Consider the following 12,647-nt stretch of genomic DNA (forward strand, 5'->3'; position numbering starts at 1 on the left):
CTGTTCCTTGTAAGATAGATTCCTAGTTAGCCCGGCTGCTTCTCTTTCCCTCAGCCTCACCCCTCAATCCACGTGTTCTGTTTCATGGATCCCAAATGTCTGCACACCTCTAACCACACTGCCAGCAGATTGCGAGTGGAATATGAAAGTGGACTATGAAATGGATCTCTTACTTAATCTCCTCCTTCCACTCTTGCTCTCCACACAGCAGGCAAAAGGGTCTTTTTTCTTTGTAAACTTGTTATCGTTATTATTTAAATGTTGTGTTATGGAAATTTCAAATATATATCAAAGTAGAGAAATGGGTGTACTTCTTATTCAGCTTCTATTCATGGCCAGTCTTGTTTCATCTGTGCTTCTATCACTCCTGCTTCAACCCCTTAAATATTTTGAAACCAATCCCAGACTTTTTATTACTTTAATTAGCTAGTTTGGAATTGCCCCATCGTGAAATTTGGCTTATTGGTTGGTCACATAGTTGGGGAAAGTTGCTGTCCCAATGGTGATAAACTATTTGTCGCCTTCTTTATGTCTTCCAATTCTGTTTCCTCTTACTTTTTCAGTGTGTTCCCTTTCTTTTTGATAACTACCATCCCCAGAGAAATAGTCTCACGTGTCCAATTCATGTTAAGCCCTTTTTTCAGGGATGTATATATAGGCACTCTGCTACTTTTGTACCAAATACATTCTTAAAGTTGAATGTACACGTAAATGTGTATATGGGAAGGAAGTTTCATGCTCAGAAAGTTTTAAAAATTATACAATCCCTGTTTTAAAAAATCATGTGATACATGCTCATGATAAAAATAAAATTAAAACAATACAGAATAGTATGAAGTAAAAGGCAAAAATTCCCATTTTGTTCATGGATCATTTTCAGTTCCTTATTTTTTTTTTTTTTTGAGATGGAGTCTCGCTCTGTCGCCCGGGCAGGAGTGCAGTGGCCGGATCTCAGCTCACTGCAAGCTCTGCCTCCCGGGTTCACGCCATTCTCCTGCCTCAGCCTCCCGAGTAGCTGGGACTACAGGCGCCCGCCACTTCGCCCGGCTAGTTTTTGTATTTTTAGTAGAGACGGGGTTTCACCATGTTAGCCAGGATGGTCTCGATCTCCTGACCTTGTGATCCGCCCGTCTCGGCCTCCCAAAGTGCTGGGATTACAGGCTTGAGCCACCGCGCCTGGCCTTTCCAGTTCCTTATTTCTAAAGCAACCATTGCTAATATGTCTTATGGATCCTTCCAGAAAGACCATTTAAAGCCTTAATAATGTATATTTTTGACATTTTCTCTCAGTGTCTTTGAATTTAGTAGATAGAAATTAGTTTTAGTGTTGGAAAGAATAGCTTGGTGTTTTGCAAGAGTTTGAGTAGAAGATTGTATGATGGCTTTGATATTTTATTGACTTTCTTAAACACTAATTTCCTCTTGATAAAGGAGCTTTAATCAGACTCTGAACTCATCGGCAACTCTTTGGGCCTATGAAAAGCTCTATACTAGTACTGTCCAGTAGAAATATAATATAAGCCACATATGTAATTTTAAATTTCCTAGTATTCATATTAACTAAAAATAAAAAGAGGCCAGGCATGGTGGCTTACGCCTGTAATCCCAGCACTTTGGGAGGCTGAGGCAGGAGGATCAGTTGAGCCCAGGAGTTCAGAACCAGCCTGGGCAATATAGTGAGATCCTGTCTCTGTATTGCCAGACAAACAAAAACTAGCTAGGTGTGGTGGCACGACCCTGTAGTCCTTGCTACTCAGGAGGCTGAGGTAGGAGGATCACTTAAGCCTGGTAGTTCAAGACTGCAATGAGCTGTGATCCTAACACTACACTCCAACCTGGACAACAGAGCAAGCCACTGTCTGTGAAAATAATAATAATTAATTTTTTAAAAGGTGACATTTGGCCGGATGCAGTGGCTGATGCCTGTAATCCCAGCACTTTGGGAGGCTGAGGTGGGCAGATCACTTGAAGTCAGGAGTTTGAGACCAGCCTGGCCAACATGGCAAAACCCTGTCTCTCCTACAAATAAAAGCCAGGTGTGGTGTTGAGCACCTGTAGTCCCAGCTAGGGAGGCTGAAGCAGGAGAATCACTTAAACCTGGGAGGCAGAGGTTGCCGTGAGCTGAGATCATGCCACTGTCCTTCAGCCTGGGTGACAGAGCGAGACTCTGTCTCAAAAAAAAAAAAATAGGTAAATAAAGAAAGGTGAGCTCAGTCTTGATAATGCATTCTCTTTGGTGCTTTATATCCAAAATATTCTTTCTTTTTCTGTTTCATTTTTTGAGGCCAGGTCTTGCTGGTCCACCCACGCTGGAGTGCAGTGGTGTAATCATGGCTCACTGTAGCCCCAACCATGGGGCCTCAAGCAGTCCTCCCGCCTCAGCCTCCTGAGTAGCTGGGACTACAGGTGCACACCACTATGCCCGGCTAATTTTTTTATTTTTAGTGGAGTGCAGTGGTGTAATCATGGCTCACTGTAGCCCCAACCATGGGGCCTCAAGCAGTCCTTCCACCTCAGCTTCCTGAGTAGCTGGGACTGCAGGTGCACACCACTATGCCTGGCTAATTTTTTTATTTTTAGTAGAGTCAGGGACTCACTGTGTTGTCCAAGCAGGTCTTGGGGGGCCGGGTGCGGTGGCTCATACCTGTAATTCCAGCACTTTGGGAGGCCGCAGGCAGCAAATGATGAGGTCAGGAGATGAGACCGTCCTGGTTAACACGGTGAAACCCCTTCTCTACTACAAATACAAAAAAATTAGCCAGGTGTGGTGGCATGCACCTGTAGTCCCAGCTAATCGGGAGGTTGAGGCAGGAGAATCCCTTGAACCCGGGAGGCGGAGAGGTTGCATTGAGCTGAGATCACACCACTGCACTCCAGCCTGGCGACAGAGCGACGGAATTTCACTCTTGTTGCCCAGGCTTGAATGCAATGGCGCAATCTCGGCTTATCGCAACCTCTGCTTCCCGGGTTCAAGCGATTCCCCAGCCTCAGCCTCCCAAGTAGCTGGGATTACAGGTGCCTGCCACCATACGTGGCTAATTTTTTGTATTTTTAGTAAAGACGGGGTTTCACCATGTTGGTCAGGCTGATCTCGATCTCCTGACCTCAGGCAATCTACCTGCCTTGGCCTCCCAAAGAGATTATACTTTTTTTCATGTTAAGTTTTCAAAATCCACTGTGTTTTTTTTTGTTTGTTTGTTTTTTGTTTTTTTTTTTTGAGACGGAGTCTTGCTGTGTCGCCCAGGCTGGAGTGAAGTGGAGCAATCTTGGCTCACGGCAAGCTTGGCTTCCCGAGTTCACGCCATTCTCCTGCCTCAGCCTCCCGAGTAGCTGGGACTACTAGGTGCCCGCCACCACGCCCGGCTAGTTTTTCGTATTTTTAGTAGAGACAGGTTTTCACCAAGTTAGCCAGGATGGTCTCAATCTCCTGACCTCATGATTTGCCCTCCTTGGCCTCTCAAAGTGCTGGGATTACAGGTGTGAGCCACCGCGCCCAGCCCACTGTGTGTTTTATACTTAGAGGGGCACATCTCAGGTTGGGCTACCCTCATTTCAGATGCGCAGTAGCCACGTGTGGAATGGCTATTGTATTGTACAGTACCGCCCTCTACAGGGTAGAAGGAGAGGGGATGGGATATGTTCTCAATTTTGTTCTTTATTTCCCAGTGATTGACCAATGTTTGCAGCTTTTGATGTTCTTTGTGATCTCCAGCTCTGCCTCAGTTGTATCATCACTAGCATCAGCACTTTGTTTAAAAATCAGTTTTCATTCTTATAAAAGACAACAAAGTATTAATGACAAATACATCTATACACAGATGCTAATCCTGCTGAAATTGAACTCTTGGCTGGTAGGCAATGCCACCCTGTGGTAGCTCAAAAGTTTATTCATCAGTATATGAAAGGCCAAATTCTAAGTAGAGAATGTGGCTTAGGAGTGTTAGTGTAGAATACATTAAACGTGAGTGCTTTTTATAATGAACTTTGGAGTAAATATATGTAGTAGCATGTAGTGAAATTAACTGTTAGGAGAAAACAGAGGTAAGAATTCCTGAGAAGTTGGTAAGATTGTTCTTTTAATGTAATTTTTTTTTTCTTCAGGGGTCGCAGATGGTGTAGGAGGCTGGAGAGACTATGGAGTTGATCCGTCTCAGTTCTCAGGGACTTTAATGCGGACATGCGAACGTTTAGTAAAAGAAGGACGGTTCGTACCTAGTAATCCCATTGGAATTCTCACCACAAGCTACTGTGAGTTGCTGCAAAATAAAGTACCTTTGCTCGGTAAGTGGATATCCTATGTGTTTTCCTCTAACGAAGCCCCCCAGATATTTAAAAACAAAACCAAGAAAATCACTTATCGGACCAGCTTTTTTCTGAGGCTCTTCCTACTAAGCAGAGTGTGATAGAGAAACTATAGGCTAACCGCTGGGCACAGTGGTTCACGCCTGTAATCCCAGCACTTTGGGAGGCTGAGGCGGGCAGATCACCTGAGGTCGGGAGTTCGAGACCAGCCTAACCAACATAGAGAAACCCTGTCTCTACTAAAAATACAAAAATTCGCCGGGCATGGTGGCGCATGCCTGTAATCCCAGCTACTTGGGAGGCTGAGGCAGGAGAATCACTTGAACCCGGGAGGTGGAGGTTGCAGTGAGCCGAGATGGCGCCATTGCACTCCAACCTGGACCACAAGAGCGAAACTCTGTCTCCAAAAAAAAAAAAAAAAAAAGAGAGAGAAACTATAGGCTAACCAGAATACTTAGTACTGTTTGGAGGGAATGTGGATAGGTACAGCACTTCAGAAAACAATTTGGTGTTAAATATGAACACATAGTATGCCGCAGCAATTGCACTTCTAGGTGTTTACCCTAGACTAGAGAAACTCTTGCACAATACGTGAACCAAGAGATAGGTATGAGAATGTTCTCAAAATGTTGCCAATAATAGCAGAGAACTGGGGACAACCTAAAAGTCTGTCTGTTGTAGAAAAATACATTGTGAAAAGAAATGACTTAAAGCTGCATGCTCTACTCAGGAACATGTTGTGAAGGGAAGAGAGAACATTGCAGAATTCCACCTAACAGATTCCACATATTTCAAGTTTAGAAACATAAAAAGTTAAAACTGTATTGTTGAGGGATTCTAAAATTTGGTAAAAGAAGAAAGAAGAGCAAGAGGAAAGAAAAGAAAGGATCTGGCCGGCAAAATTCAGTTCATTACCTGTAATGAGTTCAAGTTGTGTTTGGTCACCCCACACTGCTAACAGGTGATTAGTTGGTGAAATAACTTGGCACAAATTAGATCCCCGATAATCTTGTATTAGAAAACTTAAAACCAAATATCTAGGGGTTGTTTATCTGGTATGCTAATGGAGCATCCTTTGGCCAGGCCTCTACATTTGTTTGTTAAATGATTTCCTGGGAACTTACCCAGCCTTCTAAGCAGACTCTCAGGGTATTATTACATTTCTGCTCATTGCCAGCATCTTTCTAGTTACTAGAAAGCCTCCCTCCCAGTCACCATTGACATTTAAAATCAGCCTCTGTTCGGCCGGGCGCGGTGGCTCACACCTGTAATCCCAGCACTTTGGGAGGCTGAAGTTGGCGGATCACAAGGTCAGGAGATTGAGACCATCCTGGCTAACACAGTGAAACCCTGTCTCTACTAAAAATACAAAAAATTAGCCCGTGTGGTGGCGGGCGCCTATAGTCCCAGCTACTTGAGAGGCTGAGGCGGGAGAATGGCATGAACCTGGGGGAACTTGCGGTGAGTCAAGATCGCACCACTGCACTCCAGCCTGGGCAACAAAGCAAGACTCCGTCTCAAAAAAAAAAAAAAAAAAATCAGCCCCTGTTCAGTGTTAATGGAGATCACCACAGTTGTAGAATTTGCCTTCAGTTTAAAGTCCTTTGTAAGGAGTACTTTTTATCAGTCTGCTGTCTTCTGTCTTTGTGCTGTGATTAACTAACTTGTTTTTCTTCAAACTGAGGAGGAATCTTGTCTTGCAGTTGCAGTATATACTGCTTTGTCTGAATTTCCTGTTTTGGACATGCAATCTGGAGCTTGCCTAGCACAGTGAAACATTCTAGATTCTATTTCTAGCACCTCTCTGTCAACTTGCTGTGTGACTTTGGGCAACCCACTTAACCTCTGATCTCCTTGCTTCACATGTTAAATGGAGAGAGAGCCCCTAGACACAGATTCCAGGGGCCTGCCTCCTGCATGTTCTCAAGAGTGGCTCTGCTGACCCCCTGACCCCCGATCATTGACTTGAGAGAACCGGTTACAAAACACATAACTATCCTGATTTTACACTTTAAAAGCTTTGGTTTTTGCTGTGCTTTTTTTCCTATTCCACTTTCCCTTTCTTTCTGTTCACCCTCATGTATCTGGGAGATATTAATAAAATATATTTAAATTTAATATTAGAGAAAATAATATTTTCTTGCATTGAATATTGTGATTACTTTTTTCTCCTAAAAGGCACATTGAAGTAGTCTTTCATCACCATGTTTGACATACCTCTTTTTCACAAAATCTACACATCTCTAGGCTGTTGGTAATGAAACTCAAGCATATTTTGACAAAGACAGGCTGCTGAGTTTTACTGAACTTCAGCTAGATATAATTGTAAATCATGACAACTTTATAAGTTAGGTAATTTTTTTTTTAATCCAGCAATTGCGAAAAAGCCTACAAAGCAATTCCAATATAAAAGGCAAGCTGGTAGCTGTAACCATTTATTTCTTTGACTTTCTAGCTGTGTTTGGGTCTAAGGGCATTACAGACTAATTGTTGACATATATGATTTCCTCAGAAACCCTTTAATGGATTGATAAGGTCCTAAGCAGCCAGCGTATCTTAAGAACGTGAGGGATTGGTCCTAATAAGGTTATCCCTTTTTCTGCCACACAAAAGGCTTAGTAGTAGTTTACAAAATAAGGGGCTGGGTGATAACAATATTTCCATTTGAGGATGAGGGACTCGCCTGGGTTCCCATCTGTACGGGTCATTTGTCTAAACATCCTACGCTGTGGTTCTCAGCACCGCTTTTCTTACTCATCTTTGCCTGCTTATTCCTCTCCAAGCACATGAGAATGATGAGCTTTTCTCCCAATATTAGGCTGCGGGGGCCTGAGCCATGTGCACACATCAGGAATTTGAGGAGGCAAAGGAGGAGGGTACACTCCAAGCCCAGATGGTTCTGTAAGGCCGGGCTTATACTCGTTGGTGCTGCTTTGGATACTGAAGCTCAGTCACTCACCAGGACTGTTTTGATTCCAACGCGGCGAGTTACTGTCACAGGGTAGCAAAGGATAGCCTGGCTTCATCAGTGAGTAATAACGGGTCACATGAGTCCTTCTTGCAGCAGAATTTTCAAGGATGTGCTACTCGGGTTGTTTTTCTTTCTCAGAATATAATCCCATGAGTTTTCAGAAGATGTTTTGGGTGGTGATCTATTAATGATAAATGGTTAGAGTTGATGTGCAGTGAGTTAGGAAGGAAAGGTAATGGGCAATCCTTGTTACTGTAAGCTATGGAGCGGGTTATCTGACAGCACTACCTGTGAGTTATAGTACCCATGCTTTGCTTTTCATTGACACTTAATGGCTAGCATAGTATGAGTTTAGTACTAATGCATATACTGTAGATAACAAGGAAATGGAATTTCTGTACGTTAGCATGAGAAAGATATGTATATTTTTAAGTGTTTTTAAGTTACTTTGTTAGGACAAAATTAACAAGAATTACCCATAATCCCACTAAGAAAACTATTAACATTTGAGTGATTATGCTTTCAGATTTTTTTTCTGTGCGTATTTGTGCATAGAAGAATGGTAACTTGAATTGAGTCTACTGTGTGCTCACAACAGCCCCATGAGGTAAATACATAGGTACTTAATGTTATTCCCCTCTGACTTTTTTTTTTTTTTTTTTTTTTTTTTGAGACAGGGTCTTGCACTGTTGCCCAGGCTGGAGTACAGTGGTGCAATCCCAGCTCACTGAAACCTCCGCCCCCCCGGGTTCAAACAATTCTTGTGCCTCAGCCTCCCAAGTAACTGGGATTACAGGCGTGCACCACCACGTCCAGTTGATTTTTTGTATTTTTAGTAGAGAGGGGATTTCACCATGTTGGCCAGGCTTAGAGGCTTAGTCTCAAACTCCTGGCCTTAAATGATCCACCCGCCTCAGCCTCTCAAAGTGCTGGGATTACAGACATGAGCCACCATGCCTGTTTTGTCAGGAAGAAACAAGTCTGGAGAGAATAAGTGACTTGCCATGGTCATATAACTGGAAAATGATGACACACTGGGATTTAATACAGCTGGTTCCATGGCCCATTTGTTTTGTTTTCCTTTTAACCATCATTTAAATAATTTAGACTTTGCCTATTGCTTTTTTAAAAAAATTTACTTCTAGTAAACATTACTCTTTTTGGTGTACAGTTCTTTAAGTTTTGACATCATCTTTTGTTAAGGAAACTTTCATGAGTTTGTAATCTACTTATTTTAAAGTTACCTTTCCTTTCAAATATATTTTATATAATTTTAATGGCTATAAAATAGCTAACACTATCTGTTGTAAGGGTTTGACATGACTTAACTAATTTTAATCCTTAGAAACAATTCTGTGAGGTACTTACTGTTATCCCTGTTTTTGTGGATGAGGAAACTGGGGCACAGAGAGGTTAAATAGCTCTCTCCGTCACAGAGCTGGGAAGTGGCAGAGTTAGGATTCAGACATAGGCAGGCTGACTCCAGAGCCTGTACTCCTGAGTATTACGTGATGGTGTATCTTTGCACTGTATGGATGTACTGTAATTTATTTAACCAGTCCCTTATTTTAGATGTTTAGATTGTTTCTAGTTCTTCCTCATCTTAAGCAATGTTTTTGTACTTAAGTCTTGTTTGTCCCTCTAATTATTTTCTTAGCATAAATTCTCACAGATGGAATTGCTAGATGAAAGGAGGTACATTTTTCAGGGCTATCTTGCCCTCCAGGAAAGTTGTTTACTTTTACTTTTCACTCCCACAGAATGTTCTGTGCAGTGGGCATGTTCCCTACACTTTGCCAACACCATGCATTATCTTCTTTTGACTCGTGTTAAACTAATAGGTGAAAAGCGTTACTAGTGAGGTGGTCATTTTTTCATATATTTACAGATCATCTACATTTATTTCTTTGTGAACTGCCTATTTTCTATGTTGCCATTTTCTGGTGGAGGTAGGTATAGGTTTAACTGTTAGTACTTGAGAGCGGTCTCTGCTAGTTGTGCCGTTAGCGTTTCAGTCTAGGGAAGATTCTGTGGCCCGTGCACAGCTAAGCTATCTTGAGTTCTTTGCCCAGAGTCTCTGTCGAATGAACAGGTTGATTCCACAAGCTGCCTGCAGAAATTTGGTCTTGTTGCCTCATAGTGAGTGAGTCATTAGTCTCCAATAAAAGTTCTTCATGACCTCAACAGATGGAAATCTGGTTTAAAATTGTAGTTATGTGCCCTGTCTTAAATGTTGGTGAATTTTGTGGAGAAGGCTTCCTGCCAGTGACTAATAAGAAATGTCAGGAAAATGTAACATTTTCATTCTGGCATTTAAGTATTAAAACTTAATATCTCAACAACATGCTTTTGAGCATTTGGCATAGGTGATAGCACTACTGTTGAAATAGCGTGATTAAATACCAGTCATTTTTATTGCTTTCTATCACTGCAAATGGAAGAATTCAGATCATCGGTGGCCCAATTACTATTTATAATACAAATCTTTTTTCTTTCCCCACCATGTTAACCCTGATCAGGGTATTATTGACATTCATAGAGGATGTGGAGCATAACTAAGAAAGGTCCTGTTTAGGCAAAGAAGATTCAAATTATGGTGTGTTGCTCCTTGGGGTTATGTGTTAATGTGTGTGCAAAGGCAGCCTAGGAAGAAAAAATAAATGGAGATGATTTTTGTTTCTAGGTAGCAGCACCGCCTGCATTGTGGTGCTGGACAGAACCAGCCACCGCTTACACACAGCAAACCTGGGCGATTCAGGCTTCCTGGTTGTCAGGGGTGGTGAAGTTGTGCACCGATCAGATGAGCAGCAGCATTACTTCAACACTCCATTCCAGCTCTCAATCGCTCCCCCTGAAGCTGAGGGAGTCGTCTTGAGTGACAGGTAATCTCCCCTCTCAGCCATTAAATGTGAGCAGGATGTGGTTCATTCACAGTCCCCTCCTGTCCCCCTTGAATGCAGTGAGGTAGGTATTTCCATGAAAAGAAGACAGAGAATGTCCTCATCAAGAGGACCTTTTAGTTTAACTTTGAAAGATACTTTGCTGGAACTAGACAATCTAGCTCAGTGGAATTCTGATAAATACCCAATAATTTGACAAGACCATGAAAATGCTATTTCAGGCTTACAGAATATCAGTTTTTCATATCAACACCACATGGTACATACAGTACCTTTATGAAATTGTGCTGGAGAAATGAGTCATTGTTCATGCATGCCATTGCTTATACAAGATTTTGCATACATTGTTGGGGAAGAGCACAAACAGACATCTGCGTTATTTATCAGAGTAACTTCCTGATTCTCTAGACCTCTTATTACATGCATCAAATAGAACTTGCAGGAAATTGAATCAAAATGGTCTTGAGTGGCTGGGCACGGTGGCTCACGCCTATAATCCCAGCGCTTTGGGAGGCTGAGGTGGGTGAATCACTTGAGGCCAGGAGTTCAACACCAGCCTGGCCAACACGGTGAAACCCCATCTCTACTAAAAATGCAAAAATTGGCTGGGCGTGGTGGCGGGCGTCTGTAGTCCCAGCTACTCGGGAGGCTGAGGCAGGAGAATCACTTGAACCCGGGAAGCAGAGATTGCAGTGAGCCGAGATCACGCCACTACACTCTAGCCTGGGTGACAGAGCAAGACTCTGTCTCAAAAAAAACCAAAACGTTAAAGCCAGAATGGTCTTGAGGTGGGCACAGTGGTGTAGAACCATAGTCCCAGGTACTTCAGAGGCTGTGGCTGGAAAATCGATAGAGTCCAGCCTGGGCGACATAGCGACACCCTGTCTCTTAAAAAAAGTGGTCTTGGATATGTTCTTTGATAATGTTATTGAGGTATTCTCTTTTTCTTTCTCACGTCTTTTCTCAATTCACTTTTAAATTGTCAAGAGCATTCCAAGATGGTACTTTTTTCTTCCCCTCCTTCTCTGAGACAGAGTCTTGCTCTTGTTGCCCAGGCTGGAGTGCAATGGCATGATCTCAGCTCACTGCAACCTCTGTCTCCCGGTTCAAGTGATTCTCCTGCTTCAGCCTCCCAAGTAGCTGGGATTACAGGCGCCCGCCACCATGCCTGGCTAATTTTTGTATTTTTAGTAGAGTTGGCGTTTCACCGTGTTGGCCAGGCTTGTCTGAAACTCCAGACCTCGTGATCCACCCGCCTCGGCCTCCCAAAGTGCTGAGATTAACAGGCATGAGCCACTGTGCCCAGCCAAGACAGTGCTTTTTTGAGTTGACTTTTACAGTTTTTCTTTTCTTAGATGAGTATCCAGAGTAAGGCAAAGCCCCAGATTTCAGTGTCTTTAACAATCTTATAGCTTTATAGGACCTGGCACAAACATCACTGGCAATTCATAAATGTTGATTAATGGACAATGAGCCTTTTGTAAAAATAGAAGCATTCTAGCAAGTACTTGTCTCTGCTTAATAGCTCTTATTAAACCAGCTCTTAGGTCCAAACTAAGATAAAATGAATTATTATTGCCATCTTTTAAACTGGAATGAGCATGTTATATAATTAAATATTCAGTATTGCCCATCTAAAAGTAACTTTAGCAGTATAAGTAACTTTTAAAAGTCTAAATATTCTTCCAATTATGGTCACCAGCCCAAATCCGAAAGTAAAAAGTAAAAGTAGGCGGGTGACCATAATTGGAAGAATATTTGATTCTAGCCCCTTCTTAAGTTGGCTGTAATCTACATTATTGTTAGCCACACTGGAGTGGGGAGAACTCTGAACCCCAAGGCCTCCATAGAGCCCAAGCTCAGATCACAGTTTTTGGAGACTGGTGCTTTAATTTTTTCTTCATTTGATTCTTCTTGTTGGGCTGCCAGGCACCAAAGCAGCCCTGCCATATCTCACACACTGTCTGTGGGACAGACAGGTTGGGGCAGTACTCTGCCAGCGTGCCAACGAGGTGGAGGTGGCTTCCCCTGGAGCCCAGAGACAGCTCGCTAGCATGTGATTTCAGCTCATGTTTCAGTGCAGTCAAAAGTTTCCAGCAGCACAGTATGTTCAATCAAAATGGGCAAAACTGCAGCTGGCAGAACACCAAGCTCATGGGTGGGAGTGTTAGGAGAGGACGAACAGTCCAATGGGAGTAAGACTCTCACAGACAGAATAGCAAAGGACACTCCTGGGGAAAGAAAAACCTCAGCATAAAACAGAGCTTCAGTGCCAACCTGGTCATTAATCTACACTTCTACAATCGGATTAGCTTTCAAAGGCTGAGTAGATGAGAGCATCTTGCATGGTTTTCTCTTTATTCCACAGAGAGAATTGACCTGATTTCCCCCAGTTTTACAGTCTTTTTCCTTTTTTTTTTCATGCTGCGTGTATCTCCTTAGTTAATGGTCCCTCTTATCTACAGAATATTATT

General features: G+C 42.6%; 1 protein-coding gene across 1 annotated transcript in view; it reads left to right on the forward strand.

The window, feature by feature from the left end:
* Window positions 1-12,647, forward strand: part of PPTC7 (protein phosphatase targeting COQ7) — a 51,539-nt gene that overhangs the window by 27,934 nt on the left and 10,958 nt on the right. Inside the window, exons 2-3 of the mRNA XM_017847688.1 lie at window positions 4,102-4,281; window positions 9,957-10,155. Of these exons, the coding sequence (XP_017703177.1) occupies window positions 4,102-4,281; window positions 9,957-10,155 (379 nt within the window). The remainder of the gene's footprint in view (window positions 1-4,101; window positions 4,282-9,956; window positions 10,156-12,647) is intronic.

Source organism: Rhinopithecus bieti, unplaced genomic scaffold (assembly GCF_001698545.2).
Source record: "Rhinopithecus bieti isolate Rb0 unplaced genomic scaffold, ASM169854v2 scaffold_947, whole genome shotgun sequence".
In the NCBI taxonomy this organism is placed as follows: domain Eukaryota; kingdom Metazoa; phylum Chordata; class Mammalia; order Primates; family Cercopithecidae; genus Rhinopithecus; species Rhinopithecus bieti.